General features: G+C 40.1%; 1 protein-coding gene across 2 annotated transcripts in view; it reads left to right on the top strand.

Annotated features, from left to right (window-relative positions):
• The window catches only part of ARHGEF12 (Rho guanine nucleotide exchange factor (GEF) 12), a 78,359-nt gene that overhangs the window by 46,089 nt on the left and 17,133 nt on the right, over positions 1-15,137 (top strand). For both annotated transcript variants that reach the window (XM_009330403.1, XM_009330402.1), the window contains 19 exons: positions 234-311; positions 935-1,054; positions 1,679-1,813; positions 3,419-3,490; positions 4,281-4,373; positions 4,985-5,095; positions 5,580-5,678; positions 6,280-6,322; positions 6,733-6,838; positions 7,665-7,802; positions 8,286-8,318; positions 9,063-9,177; positions 10,257-10,362; positions 10,584-10,796; positions 11,249-11,378; positions 11,691-11,726; positions 12,380-12,534; positions 13,207-13,353; positions 14,153-14,238. In XM_009330403.1, coding sequence (XP_009328678.1) covers positions 234-311; positions 935-1,054; positions 1,679-1,813; positions 3,419-3,490; positions 4,281-4,373; positions 4,985-5,095; positions 5,580-5,678; positions 6,280-6,322; positions 6,733-6,838; positions 7,665-7,802; positions 8,286-8,318; positions 9,063-9,177; positions 10,257-10,362; positions 10,584-10,796; positions 11,249-11,378; positions 11,691-11,726; positions 12,380-12,534; positions 13,207-13,353; positions 14,153-14,238 — 2,016 coding nt within the window. The remainder of the gene's footprint in view (positions 1-233; positions 312-934; positions 1,055-1,678; positions 1,814-3,418; positions 3,491-4,280; positions 4,374-4,984; positions 5,096-5,579; positions 5,679-6,279; positions 6,323-6,732; positions 6,839-7,664; positions 7,803-8,285; positions 8,319-9,062; positions 9,178-10,256; positions 10,363-10,583; positions 10,797-11,248; positions 11,379-11,690; positions 11,727-12,379; positions 12,535-13,206; positions 13,354-14,152; positions 14,239-15,137) is intronic.

Raw genomic sequence — 15,137 nt, 5'->3', positions numbered from 1 at the left:
AAGCACATAAGCAAACACTTCTGGTCCGTCTATTTTTTTTTTTAATGTTGATAGCTATGTTCAAAAGTAGGAAAGAATGCATAGGATAGGATTTAGAAACTTGAATTGCTTCTTGTAGGGCTTTTCAGAGGCCATGTTTAGGAAGTAGATGAAAAGTGGGCATATCCATTTTCCTTATCTTTCTTCCCAGCTCCACCAAAAAAACTGACCCTTAATCTCTCCATATTTTCTAGGAGGAGAATAATGTTGTCCACAACCAGAAGGTGGAGATTCTGAGAAAGATGCTCCAGAAAGAGCAGGAGCGGCTGCAGGTACTGGAGTTGCATGAGTTTGAGAGGGGTGGAGGAAAGTATGGTGCAAATACAAAGATCCGTTGTTGAATCACTACTTAGTAGCATCTTCAACATTCTCTTGCATAGCTTGTGTTTCAGCTTAGCTTTTCTGTGTACTGGCCTAACAGCAGAGATCTAATCACTCTTACAGATCAGCTCTTGATTTTTTAATCCTTGACAGAGTAAGGAAAAAATTGTGGGAGCTTTCTTAAATGGAAATGTATATATCCGTCAGTCTGATCTAATCCTTGGGCAAGTAAGCCTCTTTGACTCTTACTGAGAGAAAGCGCTCAGTTTCTCACTAGGAGCTACAATTGGCACAGCACTCCGTGGTGGTGCTGAGTTATTGTGCCATCAGCTGTACGTTCAATGTGGTTGTGATTTTCAGTAAATCTCTAGAATGTGGTTATTTTCATACGGCACGGGAGAGAGAGAGGAGAGCTATATAAAATGGACGTTCTGTAGCATCTACTTAGTATGTGTGCAGATGTGCTGTTTATTATTTAAAATGTGTAAATGGAATGAAGATTACTAGTAGGTTGTAGTTCTAAGCTTTGATATTGAGGAGATACTGAGTGAAAGGTCATTAAATTATTTTTCAGTCTCTGCAAGAAGAGTATAGCCGATCACCCACCACGCGACTGCTCAAAGAGATACAGGAAACGAAGAAGCACATTCCTCAGCTGCAAGAGCAGTTGTCCAAAGCCACAGGCTGTACTCAGGTAACAGAATGTGTCAGGCTTCTCTGTGGTGTGTTCCAGGTGAAGATTCTTGGGGGATGATGACGTTCTGGGCAAGCAGGAGTTCCCTGCCATGCTCTTCTGGCTTGTACAGGCAAATTGCACCCTCTAGCGTTGAGACTTGTAATTAGGCTTGCAGAAGCTGTCAAGCAATACAGTGCAATGTCAGTATATGAAATAGACTTAACAGTGGCATTCCAAACCATCTGTGAAAAACTGCTTTTAAAACAGTAAGTGCAAGCTACGACGTGTTTATTAGTCTGTCTGTCAATACAACTAAAAGAAACCTGTGAAGTCATTCTTACAGTGGAGAATGAATAACTGGAAGCTTAAAACAGCTTTACCTTTGCTTTTGGAAAAAAAAAAATGCAGATGATATTATTTTTCCCTTTTTCCTGTGCCTATAATGTTATAAGTCCTGAAAACTTGGTGTGATTTTTCTGTTGTTTTCTCTTAGAAAAGCATTGCAGCCTTTTCTAGATACATGAAGAAAGTTTTATAAATAACGTGAGCTAACGGGGTTTTGAAACAGCTACTGTTTAAGGATTGTCTCTTGAAATATTCTACTTGCTCTGTGCTGTCTCCCAACTCACTTTATCTTTTTAGGATGGAGTCTTGTCCTCCAGGTCTGTGACAGAATCGCTGCAGATCAGTGAAGTGGAGGCAGAGAGCGGGGATTGTGTGAGCAAACTGGATTACAGTGGTGACAGCCCCTCCCGACCAAACAGTGACATTGCTGATGTGAGTCTTGAACAGCTCCGTGACTTTGCTTCTATACCTTTCGGATTTGGTTTTCTTGTGCAGATTTTTTAATGTTGTTCTGTGTGTCATACATATGTACTCTGTCTCAGTAACACTGTGTATTACTAAAATAGGCTTCTCACTACACACCAAAAATATTTCCCTGAGGAAGCATGCTATATCGGTCTTCCATGAGGGACTGGAAAAAAAATACTGTGGGGTTTGGGTTTTTATCCAGGATTAGATTTTCCTGGCACAATCCCTGTAACCAGACAAAGAAAGATGGATGCCAGCATCTTTCTCAGAACTCAGAGATGCCAATTAGAGCATCTTTTAAGGGTATGGTAATGTTCCAATTGCGGTAACTGTGACTCAGATCCAGTCAGTGGGCACGTTGCCATGAAAGTGGGGAAGAGCCTTACTTCTACCAAATAAGCTTCAATTATTGCCAACAGTAAAGGCTCTTAGTCTGTTCACTCATTAGTTGTCAATCTGTGTGCTCGTACGGTCTCCCTAATCGAGTGTCTTAGTGACTTAATTAAGGATTAGGTGCTATCTGATTAGTGCAGAGGAATTGAGACTCTGTACTTGGGTTTTGGCCTATGTTTGTTGTTTAACTTAAGGATGCGGGAGCTAAATTTGTACTAGCAGTTGGAAGTGAAAGGAACGTGGGTCAGATATACCTCCAAAATGTGAACATACATGACTCTATTTTGAAACATTCCTCCTCCAACTCCAAATCTGACTAGATATCACTCATGTTTGTATATAATAAATGCAGAACAAAATTCATAGCTGTCTTCCTAATAAACTTAATCCTGTCAGTATTGTGAATGGTATTTGATCACTGGAGGTGATTGACACACCAAACGCTCAAGCTTTTCAATCCAAAGTGACCCTGAGGAACTTAAGGGTTGGGGGCAATAGAAACCTATCGAAGTTTAACAAGTCCAGAGTTCTACGGCTGGGGTGAAATAATTCCATGCATCAATACAGGCTGGAAACCAACAGGCTGAGTAGTAGCCTAGCTGAAATGACCTGGGTGTTATTGTGGCCACACTGAAGATGAGCCAACAGCACATGCTGCTTTTTGCAAATAAAGCCAAGTGTCTACTGGGCTCTATGAGAAAGAGGATTGCCAGCAGGTGGAGGGAAGTTACTAGCCCCTTCTGCTGGGCACTGGTGAGACTACACCTGGAATACTGAGCCCTTTGCTGGGAGCCCCGCTCTTCAGAGGGGATGTTGAGAAAAGGGCCTAGTCAGAGAGCTAGCAATATGGGTACTACATAAACTGTCAGAAGAGGTGGGGAGAGCAAAGAGAAAGCTAGGGACAGGTGCACTAGTAGATTTTACAGCTCTGCTGTTATTCAATGTCACTAGCTTTCTTACCAAAACTGCTTCTGCATTTGGTTGTTTCATGGTTTTTTAGGAAACTGTGCATGTAGGTCACACATTTTAGTTTGGCTGTTCATACCTCAGTTGTTTAACAGCTCACTCTGTGAGAAAGGAGAAATTTTGGTGGTTGTGGTTGAAAAACTTACTGTGCAGTTCTCATTTTCCTGGATTTGCTGGTACTCACCAGGACTGAACTTCCTTCTTTCCCAGAGTCCTCGCAGTGGCTTGAAGGAGCGGATTTATCCGGATGAGAGCCCAGAAAAGACTGAGGTTCAAGATACTGTGAGTACAAAACATAAAGTGTCACAACAGCATCTCCTGTAATGGGCCCATTAAAACTTTGCTGGTTTTCCTCCGCTTTCTAGGTGGAGCATGCAGGAACTTTGCTTTAGAAAATAAAATGCAATTAAAATTGTGCAGGGAAAGTCGATTAGCTGAGTAAATGTTTATGGAGCTTAAGAGCAGGCCCATTTAGAGGCGAGAAATATATAATAAGCAGTAAAACAGCTGGACCTAAAATAGGTAGAGCAGTTGTACATATTTTATTCCTTGAGTCCAGCAGTAAATGAAACAGTCTTTTCTTTAGGATAGTTAGTCATTACGAGGCTGGCATTATCAGGGATGGCCTCAAGAGTAGGTAAAAGTGGAACGTTGTAGAAAGTGCAGACCTATCTGAATATACTATTTTCTTCCTTAGGATGACTTCTTGAAGTATTTTTCCCCTCATCTGCTTGACTTTCCAAAGTTATATTTCTCCATTTGTACTAAGATGGCATTTGTCATATGCCACATGCTCAGCATGTTCGTGTCTGTAGATAATGCAGTTGATTTTGAATCATCTGATTTAATGTTTCTGAATGCTTGCAGCACGCTAGAAGCATTCGTAAGGGGATCTCACAACTGCAGACTTGGACAAGATTGAGTAAAGACACATGGGTTTCCATTGAGTTTTGAGAAGGAGAATAAAAATGACAGTAGTATCTCTAACTTGGTAAAGAAGGTTTACTGTGCCAAGAGAGTAACAGCACTGTACGTTTCTTCCTTCTCTTCCCTCATTTCCCACTCACCCCAGGATTCCCAGTCCAGTGTTGGAAGTCCTTTATCCCGAGTGGGGCCTCAGATCATTGGAGCAGAGGATGACGACTTTGACACTGAACAGGAGCAGGTGGGAATGACTTTTAGCCTCAGCCACCTCTTTTCCCCCTCAACCAGAATTCTGTTCCTCTGTGCCTAAACTACAAGTGCTCCATGACTTGTTTTTATTGAGCAGTTCTTGTGTGGTGAATTAAGAACTAGAGAATGTGATTCCTGTTATGGCTGATCTTGCCAAATAAAAACATTTGGGGAGTTTGTGACAATATGCCATCTTTGATTCTTTCTGTTACTCTTTCTTTCTTCTCATAACTTCAAGCTTTCTAGAAATTCATTTGCCTTAATTTTCTTTTACTTATTTAGTTTCTATTAAGTTCTGCATTATTGTCACAGCAGAATAGCTGCTGTGGCTTTTGACATATTTATTCTGAGTTATTTTAGCTGTCCTTTGCTCTGAATTATATTTCATTATATTGTACTCAGTGTTCAGGAGATTATTTAAAAGAAGTGTTCCTATTGTAAGCCCTTCCTGGGATGTTAGAATGGCATTGCAAAGGTTCTGGAATTGATCAGTTTTTATTTTAATTAAACAAATGAGGAGCTAAGCTGTTGGAACAAAGCTTCTTGGTTTTTCTCACAGTAGCTTTCTTGAATAATTCAAATAGTTTCCATGTATCTCTACAGATTAACGGACAATGCAGCTGTTTCCAAAACATTGAGCTCCTGAAATCCCGCCCAGCTCACCTGGCTGCTGTTCTGCATCATGTGGTGTCCCAGTTTGACCCTGCAGCATTGGTAAGATGTTCTGGAATTGTTTCCCTGACCCAAATTGGTAGTCTTAACCAGAGTGTATCAGGATCTCCTCGTGTAGCATTGTCAGTGACATGGCTGGATTGGCAAGGAGAGAAATGCAGATCTGTGCAAGCATGAGAGTCTTTCAGATAAATGAAGAGAAGCACAAAGAGAACTGTCTCCCTGACATTTAGCTGTTTACAAATAAGTATTTAGCTCTTGAAAGCGTTTCATTCCACCCTAAGGTGGTGGGATTAGTTGTCTAGAGGGAAGGTCTGACCTTTCTCCCCCCTGCCCCTTCTCTGCTGATTACCAGGGCAGCCTAGCCGAGGTTACGTGAGCAAGCTAGATGGCTGAAGGTAGCTAGGAAGAGTTTCAATCCAGCAATGCTGAATTCCTTGCAATATTTGAAAGAAAGCTTGGAGTTAGGAGTGTTAAAAGAGTTCTCATGGTATCGCTTAATTTCTTCCCTTCCTGTTTCCCACAGTTGTGCTACCTTTACACAGACTTGTACAAGCAGACCAACTCCAAAGAGACTCGACGTGTCTTCCTTGAGTTTTACCAGTTCTTCTTGGACCGAGCTGCAGTAGGTTCCAGTCTTTTCCCTCATTTTCAAGCATGTCTAGCAAGTTGACTTTTACCTTTCTCCAGTCTCCTGAACTGGAAAAAACTAAGGAGTTATTTAAGTCCTCCAAAATGAGAAGTTTTTTTGTTTAAATGTTACCAGTGAATACAGGAAAATGAATGGTGTATAGCCTCAGATGCCTGGTAACTCAATAAATCACAGGGAATGCATTGTCTGATAGGAGAAATAATTTTGTGATATGTAAGCAAGCTCTAAGCTGTTATACATTGCCTTTTAGTTAATAATTGCTGTATATATTGGTGTGGCTATTGCAAGGATTGGGAAATTTTATGTGTCTGTTGGAAAGCCTGAGAAACTTCTTCACTGTCATGAATTGGACTACCAGATAGTGTAGCAGAGGCTAGTACTACATGTTTAGATGAAATAATCCTTGTGTAATATAAAATATATTCAGGATGGGAGTCTTCCCCTTAATACCTTCAGGTGTTCAGGTTGTATGATTTTAGCTTTTGTGTGGATTTTCTTGTATGTTTTGTACTGTGTGTTTTACTGGGGTGGTGTTTGTTGCATATGTTCTCCCAGTCTTTCTTTTCTTTCACAGAATCTAAAAGTTCCAGTTCCAGATGAAATCTCCTTAGAACTAGGTAGGGTGCTCTTGCCTTGGGTATCTATTTCTGCAGTTTCTACTGTCTGAGGCAGTCCAAGCAAGTTTCTGAAATGTACGTGGGATTACTTCAAACATATGGTGTCATGCGTTACAGGAAGAGACAAATAAATACTTCTTATGTTTCTTGGGGAGGGCATAACGCGTGCTCTGATACATGCGTAAGTGGTGGGAAGCATTGGCCACATTGGCATGTACATTTTTCAGTATGGTAACGGATGTGACCAAAGCTGCTTACGCTTAATGCACTGAAAGTCGTGTTATCAGCAAGTGAAAGGCAAAAGGGTACTCTTGGATGGGTTAAAGTATACATGTGAGTGACTTTATTCTAAGGTGGAGAGGACTATTCTCAAAAGAATAATCTATTAATTTTTCTTTTCTGACTTACAGACAGAAGAAGGCCAGAACTCCTTCCTGAAGAGCTTCATCGCCAGTTTATACAAACTATGCAAGATAAAGTCTGTCCAGAAGTTCAAAGGAATCTGGAAGATTTCAGGTAACAACAGTTGTCTGTAGTTTTTGTTTAATTCATACCTGCCCTCAGTCAACATGTCCAATACAGGGAAGTCAAAACTCGGGGGACATAGTAATTCATGTTGGACCGAATAGGAAGATACCACTGGAGAAGGCCTCCAGGGTCACCCTGTGACCAGTCCTTGAATGTTTTTTGACACTGCGTTGCAAGTAATCAATTGCAAGATCAGTTTTAGAGCTTGGATTCTTCATTCCTTGAAGCTATTTGAGGCAATTTCAGAATATTGTTACTCAGGTGATGTTATATAAATCCTTCTTACTAACTGTGTTTATAATCAGCTTACATATTTTTTTTTTATTCTCCTTTTTTCCTTCCCTCTCCCTTTTGGGCATGGAATAATCCACTTTAGAATGCTGTGATGGGCATATAGTAGAATTTGATAATTAATATGCCCTTTCACGTGGGGCCTTAAGAGCTCTGTGCCAACATGAGACATTATACCAAGACAAGTGTTCAATAATGGACTTTTTCATACCTAAAAATGTCTCGATTCAAGTATATGCTTCAAATATACAGTGTGGGATGCTGCAAAAAGAGTAACTACTTTTTCTTGACCCTTGCAATGGCAGCCTCTTAATAAATATCATACAACTTTATCCCTCCAAAGGCTATCTTCCTGTGTTTTAAAGTGAGTGCAAATGTTATGGAGAAATGTTATGACTTCTCCATTTTCATACAGAAACCAATAATGAAACCTGTTTGACATTCTGAATGTCAAGAGATTGCTGCTTCTTGTTACAGGTCAGTATTCCATTTCAAGTGATGCTTCCCTCTCCCCATTTTTCAGGCAGAAACGTAGTATGGGATTGACCCTGGCAGAAGGAGAGCTAACCAGGCTGGATGCAGAAAGAGTTCGTGACCGGAATGCAGTGGAGAAGGAAAGAGCATGTGCAGAACAGATCATTGCTAAAATTGAGGAAGTGTTGTGAGTAACAGCAAGTATAATTGTGGGGGTAAAAAAGGTTGTACCCTGGACCTGACAACAACAGAGCAAAGGAATTGGGAACTAGAAGCAATTTGACATCACTACATTTACATTGCTTCCACTGTTTGCTGTCAGCGTATGTTTGAGTAATGATAGCCAAAACTAAGCTAATAGTTAGGTAAAGTCCATATATCTTTTCAAGGAGGCTACTGTTCAAATAGCAGAGGAAAAGCTTCCATTGTCAGCTTGTGCATTATTAGATCAGAGTCCTTTTCTTGGGTTGTAGAAACATATAGCCCATTTTTTCTTTTCATGTGAGCTGAATCCAATTTTCCCAGCTGAACCTTCGTTTTTGTTTACTCCCGCCCACTTCGGGACTATCTCCAAAGGATACTTTGAACACAACTGCTGATGGTCTGGGTGGATGTGACTGGGTGTTAATTGGGTTTTGAGTTTCTTTTTAAAATTCTTTCTTGTTTTTAGGATGACATCTCAGCCTTTGGAAGAAGACAAGAGGTAATGGAAGTTGTGTGGGCTGTCTGTGAAGTAAGAACCTCACTGCTGGCTCCCTGTTCTGCTGAGCAGAACAAGATAGCCCTCTGCTGGCTGTAGCCACAAACTCTCATTTTCCAAATCCCCTGGCATAATAATTTGAATTCAGAGCATCAACCTCTTGCTCTCAACCTCTTCTTATTCTGAAGTTTGTTGCCTTTGTTTCAGATCTGAAAAAGTTACCGTCACTGAGAGTTCATGTTTCTTTTGGTTTTGTTTTGCAGCTGTTTCAGTCTGGTCTAACACTTATTTTCTGTATGTGCCTTGCCTTATTCAGTGTGTGTGTATACAACCGCCTGGGTAGCTTTTACTGTGCTCTCTACTGCAACCATACCTTTTACTATTACTTATTTTTACCATAACTCAAAACTATAATGTGACTTCAAGTTTGTATTTAGTATATCATTTTAGGACCTTCTGTGTAATTGTCAAAATATTATTTTTACCTTCTAGGCTGGTACGCCTTTTATATACTCCATCTTTTGTTTACAAGAGGACAAATTCTGATACTGGCTGAGTCTTTCCCATTGTCTGTGATAGTTTGTTTCATATTAAAAAAAAAAAAGCCAAGTTCTTTCAATCTAAAAATAGTTAATTTCTCGATAGAACCTTTGCATTTGACCTTCTTCATTTTCTTGACAAAACGTATTTTCCCCGGTACGTTTCTCCTTATCCTGCATTTTCTTTTTTTTTGTATATACTTGGCAGTTCCACAATGCAGTATGTGATTCTTACTTACATGAAACACCTGGGAGTCAAAGTTAAAGAACCTCGGAACCTGGAGCAGAAGCGTGGCCGTATTGGTTTCTTGCCAAAGATCAAGGTAGTAGTGTTGTGGCCAGAGTGTGTTTGTTTAAAGCTGCCCAGCATGGGTGCTTCGTTAGAATTCAAAATCCACTTTTGCACGACACGTTAGAAGTTGGTATGATTTTACAGTCTTCATTGCTGCATCAAGAGGGTCTGGGATTACTGAGCTGCACAGAAAACCTAACAGCTGAAATTGAGTTCTACATATGTTTTCAGACACGTGAATTACAAATGAGTTGCCTTCTTTCTTCCTTTATCTGTATGCCTGAATTCTAACTGCTTGTTTTTCACACTTCCAGCCTTATTAAAACTTTGGGTGAGAAATGTGTCATATAATACAACTTTGAATCACTTGAGCATCTCATTAAGGCTTATCAGGCTGTTGGCCTGTATACTTTTAGTTTTCTTCTTGAGAAACTTGCCCAAAAACTCATGCTTCATGATGCAGGAAAGCTACTCTTCCTGCCACCCACACTTTTCCAGTTATATAATGAAATTTTCTACCAAAACTCCATCTCTGTGGGTGTGTTCAGTCGTCTCCCACAGTATGGGGGTGTATCTGGTCACAGTAGCTACTTACTTTCATCAGCATTTCAGCTTCCTTTGAAATGTTAAGACTGTTACGAGCAGTTCTGCACTGACAGTGCGAAAATGTTAGATCAAGCGTTCACAACCTTTCTGAAATGGTAAGTTAAGTTGTATTTCTCTCTCCCAGATTAGAGTCTCTATGCTTGTGGAGGTTTGGAGTCACAGGATGTTGTGCCTTACAGAAACAAGGTGCTACTGGTCGGTGTAAATTGGTCTCTTACCTTAGGGAGGAGAGTGGTTTCTAGCTCCTCCTAAGTTAAAAGCAGGGAGTGTGAGTTTTTGCTTATAACAGATGTCTCTCTTAAGATGCTGTGGCTCCCCGCTGCTAACTCTGTTGCGCACTACTTGTAGTCTGTCTATAGGCTGTCTTTCCTCTGATGCTGCAGGATGTTGACCTCTCAGTAACTTGTTAGAAATAAGAACTAGTCAATATCTCAGTAAATAACTGGATTTGAAGAAATGAGTGATCTGTTTGCTTTGCTTTTCTTTGTTGTATATTAACGGCAGCAAAGTATCAAGAAAGAGAAAGAAGGAGAGGAAAAAGGAAAGAGAAGAGGCTTTCCTAATATTCTGGGCCCACCAAGGAGACCGAGTCGACATGATAGCAGTGCAAGTATGTCAGACAAGGAAATATATGTTCCCTAACTATTAGTCTGAAAGCCAGATAAAGTCTCTGCTGTCTTTTAAAAATCCATGCTAAGAAGACTCAGTAAACTTTTTGTTTTTAAAACATGTTTTTGAAGACACACATTTTGTCCTGAAATGCTTCCTGTCTTCATTGCTGAAAACGGGTAAAAGCTCTTTCAGCAATATAATGGCTCTGTGTTTGTTTAGTTGGCAGAGCCATGGAAATGCAGAAGCCCCGCCATCCAAAGCACTTACCTACAGCGTCTTCTGTTAGCCCAGAGCCACCAGATTCTAGCAAGATGCGCCAGAGTGGGGCCTCCAGTGATGGAACAGATACGCCATACCCACCTGCCAACCCAATGTCTCCCTTGGCAATGGGTCCCTTTTCTTCTCCAGAGGGAAGCAAGGACAGCGAAACAGGTAGGATGATACTAGCAAAGAGGAATGATTAAAGATTGTGTTGTGAATGGGATATGCAAAGCACAGTTTTGATGCAACGAACTTGACAAATTAGGAAATGTTTTTATGTCATTATACATGATCTTCCTTGGTGCTTAGTCATCTTTTCTGACTTAGTCTCTGGTTCGGGTTAGGAAGTCTTATCGTGGCCAGAAATTGTTGTTAGGTGGGTTCTATCACTGTGGCATTGGATCATCTAACAAGAAGAAAACCAGTCTCGGGTGCATGCTTTTGTAAGCACAAGTCCAGTGTCATCTGGAAACATTTGTCACTGAGATTTTTCTTACCAACCTAAGAATTCAGTTCCTCCAGCTCTAAGCTGAAATGAGGCTGTGAATCAAGAGGCTATGAAGTTCTCTAATGTACTCTAATTTGGTACAGATCTTGACATTTCGTACTCATTCTCTGTTTAGGTTTGAAGCAGACTGGAGAAGCTCCACCTGCTAATGACTGTATGGATGGCACACCCCGCACACCTAATAATACCTTTGAATTCCCATCTCCTTTGGAAAACTTGCAGGAGGAGGAAGGAGAATCAGAGAGGTAACTATGGTGCCCTGGTGGCTTGAGCCTTGGAAGAGAGTCAGTGTGACAGTGGCTGTTGAAGCTGGGTCTATAAAACCATTAGTGACATCATTTGTATTAAACATTATTGGTAGAAATAGGAAATGCTGATCTGTGTCTGCTGCTATGGTAGTACTAGAAAACTCTCTATAGATCAGGAGGGTGAGGCTGACAGATGGACAAAATGTTCTAGTTAGGAGGTTAGGCCTTTACTCTGAAGTTATGCCGAATGTCTGAGTGGGGTGAAATTCTTGCATAAGCTTCCATAATAATTCCTTTCGTTCTTTGCAGAATGGTTGACATGGGAACACCAAAGCCTTTTCGCAAGTGAGTATGCTTATGAATGTTTGAACTTCACTGAATTTGTTGAGATTTTAATAGGTTATGAAGTAGAATGCAGTAGTGTTCATTGTCCTGAGCCAGTACAATTGTCTGCATGATCTTTCCTTTTCTTAAATAACACACACACGAAATGAGACACTGGCATCTGTATATAGGACAGGTGGACTGAATCATATGCAGATAAGCCCTTTGATCTATGAGTGAAGTATAGTGATTGTTGTATCTACTGGTTTGTTATCTACTGGTTTGAATTGATGGGTTAGGGAGTTGAGATTTCCACGTTTTCTTTTTAAATGTGTGTGTTGCTGTTAGCTCTGTATCTGCAGATAGATGGAGGAAAGAAATTGTAACTTGCCCTGTCACCGACTTGATATTTGACTTCAAGCAAATTATTTTATCTGTATCATTAAAAGGAGGGTTATGGAAATACTGTAAGAACAGATATTCACTCTTAGTTGTTCTGTAAAGGACAAAGTTAGAAAATGTGCCTATAGGTTCAGATATCTAACAGCCTCCAGCTGTTACGGAGAGCACATTCAATGCTTTACAACTGATACATACACTTAAGATTTCTCTTCTTTCTTCCTTACACCCATGCCTAAAATAGGAAGTATCTGACAGATATTTTTTCATGTTAGGATGGACAGTGTTGGTTTCACAGATGTACAAAGTGAAGATGAGCTGTATGATTTTGACATGGACATGGACCCTCCCAACTGGCAGCAACTTGTGAGCCGAGAAGTGTTGATGGGGCTGAAACCCTATGAAATCAAGCGCCAAGAAGTGATTAATGGTGAGATGGATATTTTTTCCTCGCTCACCCAGTACAAAGTTGAAAACTATCCTCTGGAGCTCTGAAGTTCTTAAAATGTAAAACTAGGTCTTTCTTCACTGATTTGCTCAAAGTAGTGGCCATCTATTACTTCTGATTTGCAGAGTTTGTGTGTGTGAAACTTGTACTTGTTACTGAAAAGTATCCTGAGATGAGACTCATCCAGTCCTTGGAGGAGAAATAAAAAATACTAAAAGGTTTGACACTGAAAGGCCAGTTTGCAGTATCATGTTCTAGAAAAGAAAGAAAGAGGCACTGTCTAGACCATCGGAAAGCACATGATGCAAATGGAAAGCTACTACCAAACTTCATCTTCAAAGCTTCATCTTAATTCAGGTCTTGCAATCCTGCAGGACACTCCAAGTGGCTATATGAGCTGCTGAGAGCTCGCTGTTTGTTTGGGTTAAACTGAGTCACGAATCTATTGGCTTCTCTGTTCTTTCAAACATGGAAGTGTAGCAGAGCACGGCTCCATTCTGGAGCAGGCTGGAATGTGGGCCAGCAAGGGAAGCGTTGGTGAGGGAGCCTTTTGTAAGTTCATACTTCTGACTTCTGTTTGCTTCACATTTGGATCCATATTGCCACACCTCCTTAAGTAGGTAGTTACAGTCCTGCTTTCCCCTCTCTCTTCAGAGTTATTTTACACCGAGAGAGCTCATGTCCGCACGCTGAGGGTTCTGCATAATGTCTTCTACCAGCGTGTCACCCGGGAAGGGATCCTGAACTCAAGTGACAAACGGAAAATCTTTTCAAATCTGGAGGATATCCTTGGGCTTCATGGTAAGAGCAGCTGAGGTGCCTTTCAGCTTTGTAGTCTCAACTGGAATTCTGGATACAAATATTTGAAAAATTTAAGCAAGTGACCCTGAAACAAGAGGCAACCTTGTACAACACTTCAGATGAAAAAGAATACTACAGCTGTTCTTCCTTTCACACACGGTTTTTCCATTTCTGGTTTACAAAGATATTTTGATAAAGAAAGCACGTGTCCAGTGTTTCAGATATTTGCTTTTTTCTTATCTGTGCACACAGACTCTCTTGTGCTGATTCATGCTTTGATAAAAGGAGCAATGCTTTGATGAATGGTCTTTATGGGTCAATGTTAAAAACGTTACAACTGTTGTTGAAGAGAATATGAAAACAAATCTGAAAAGATTGATATCTTGCAGGTGGTTTTGAAGGGTGACCCTTTCTAATTGTTTAGAGAAAGGACCGTTCGAATCAGAATTTCAGCTGTGCCACTGAATAATCAGCTGTATAATTTTATGCAGGTGGCTTGAAGTGTGTTCTACATTATTCCTATGTTTTTAAAAGGGCAGTGATGTTGAGCCTCAGAAAAGATAAGACTGGAAAGGTTCTTAGGGGTCATTTGAAGACAGGTGAGACAGAAGTTCAAAGGAGTTATGTAACATTTTCTTAGATATTCTACTAAATTTATTATGTTGCAGGACACTTTTCATTTTTTTTAATTAGTTGAAATTACTGCAAATCTAGTCTTTTTCCTAGAATAGCTTTTATTTTAAAATAAATGCTGAAAATTAAGCAAGCAATTTGAGCAGTATTAATTTTTTTTTTTAAGTTGCATTGAACGATCAGATGAAAGCTGTCCGAAAAAGGAACGAGACTTCTGTTATTGGCCAAATTGGGGAAGACTTGCTTTCCTGGGTAAAATCCTTTTTTTCTTTCTTGTACTTGAAAATAATGTTTCATAGAATGACAAACAGAGCCAGAGGTTAGTGAAGGTAATCCCCAGCTAATAGGAACTGAAGGTCTTAGAGTTGCCATTTCTGTGGAGCCAACGCAGAGCTAGAGAATGAGGGTTGAAGGAAAGCAGGAAGAACTCATAGGATTTTCATTTGGCTAGAGGTAAGAGTAATTTAAGGAAGAAAAAATAACTTCCTTATGATGTGTGGGTAGAGTAGAAAGGTAGTTTTGGAGACATAAAGATGACAGTAGGATTTTGAAAAATGTAATGGCACAATTTATTTCAGTAACACTGAAATATAAGTCTCGTGTTGCCTGTGCTGCAGTTAGAAGACAGTTAAAAATACTGGTTTCCAATCCTAGAATTTACATAGCTGAACCTTTTCAAATTGATAGCACTGTTGCAGGCTTCCTTTCTGAGATCCAAATGACAGAAGCAGGAGTGATGTAGATTTTTTTTTTGAAAAATAAATTCTCTCTGAGGAATTTCCCATTTTCATTTTTCAGTTGTTTGTTTTCAAGCCTACTTAATTTAGGATTGAAGATTGATCTGCTTATTCTTTTCAGCTCTTCATGCAGAAGTCTTACGGTGGTTTTTTTTTATATTCCACTGTTTGTCTAGTATTCCAGAAAAAAAGGAAGAAAACAAAAATCAGATGTGGCTGGTAAAGAAACACCTCCAACCTGTCCAGTTCTCCTGTTTATTATGAAAAAGCAAGAAAATACTTGCTAGAGCAAGCTAGACCTTAAGCTAATAGTTATATGCCCTTGCGTAGTGTTCTAGCTAAGTGGCTAAAACAAAAAAGCACAGGATCTCATTCTCCAGAGTGAGTATTTTCAGGCGTTACTACGCTGCATCA

Source organism: Pygoscelis adeliae, unplaced genomic scaffold, assembly GCF_000699105.1.
Source record: "Pygoscelis adeliae isolate BGI_AS28 unplaced genomic scaffold, ASM69910v1 Scaffold608, whole genome shotgun sequence".
Taxonomy (NCBI): domain Eukaryota; kingdom Metazoa; phylum Chordata; class Aves; order Sphenisciformes; family Spheniscidae; genus Pygoscelis; species Pygoscelis adeliae.
Note: the sequence above shows the minus strand (reverse complement) of the source record. Positions and strands in the feature narration are given on the sequence as shown.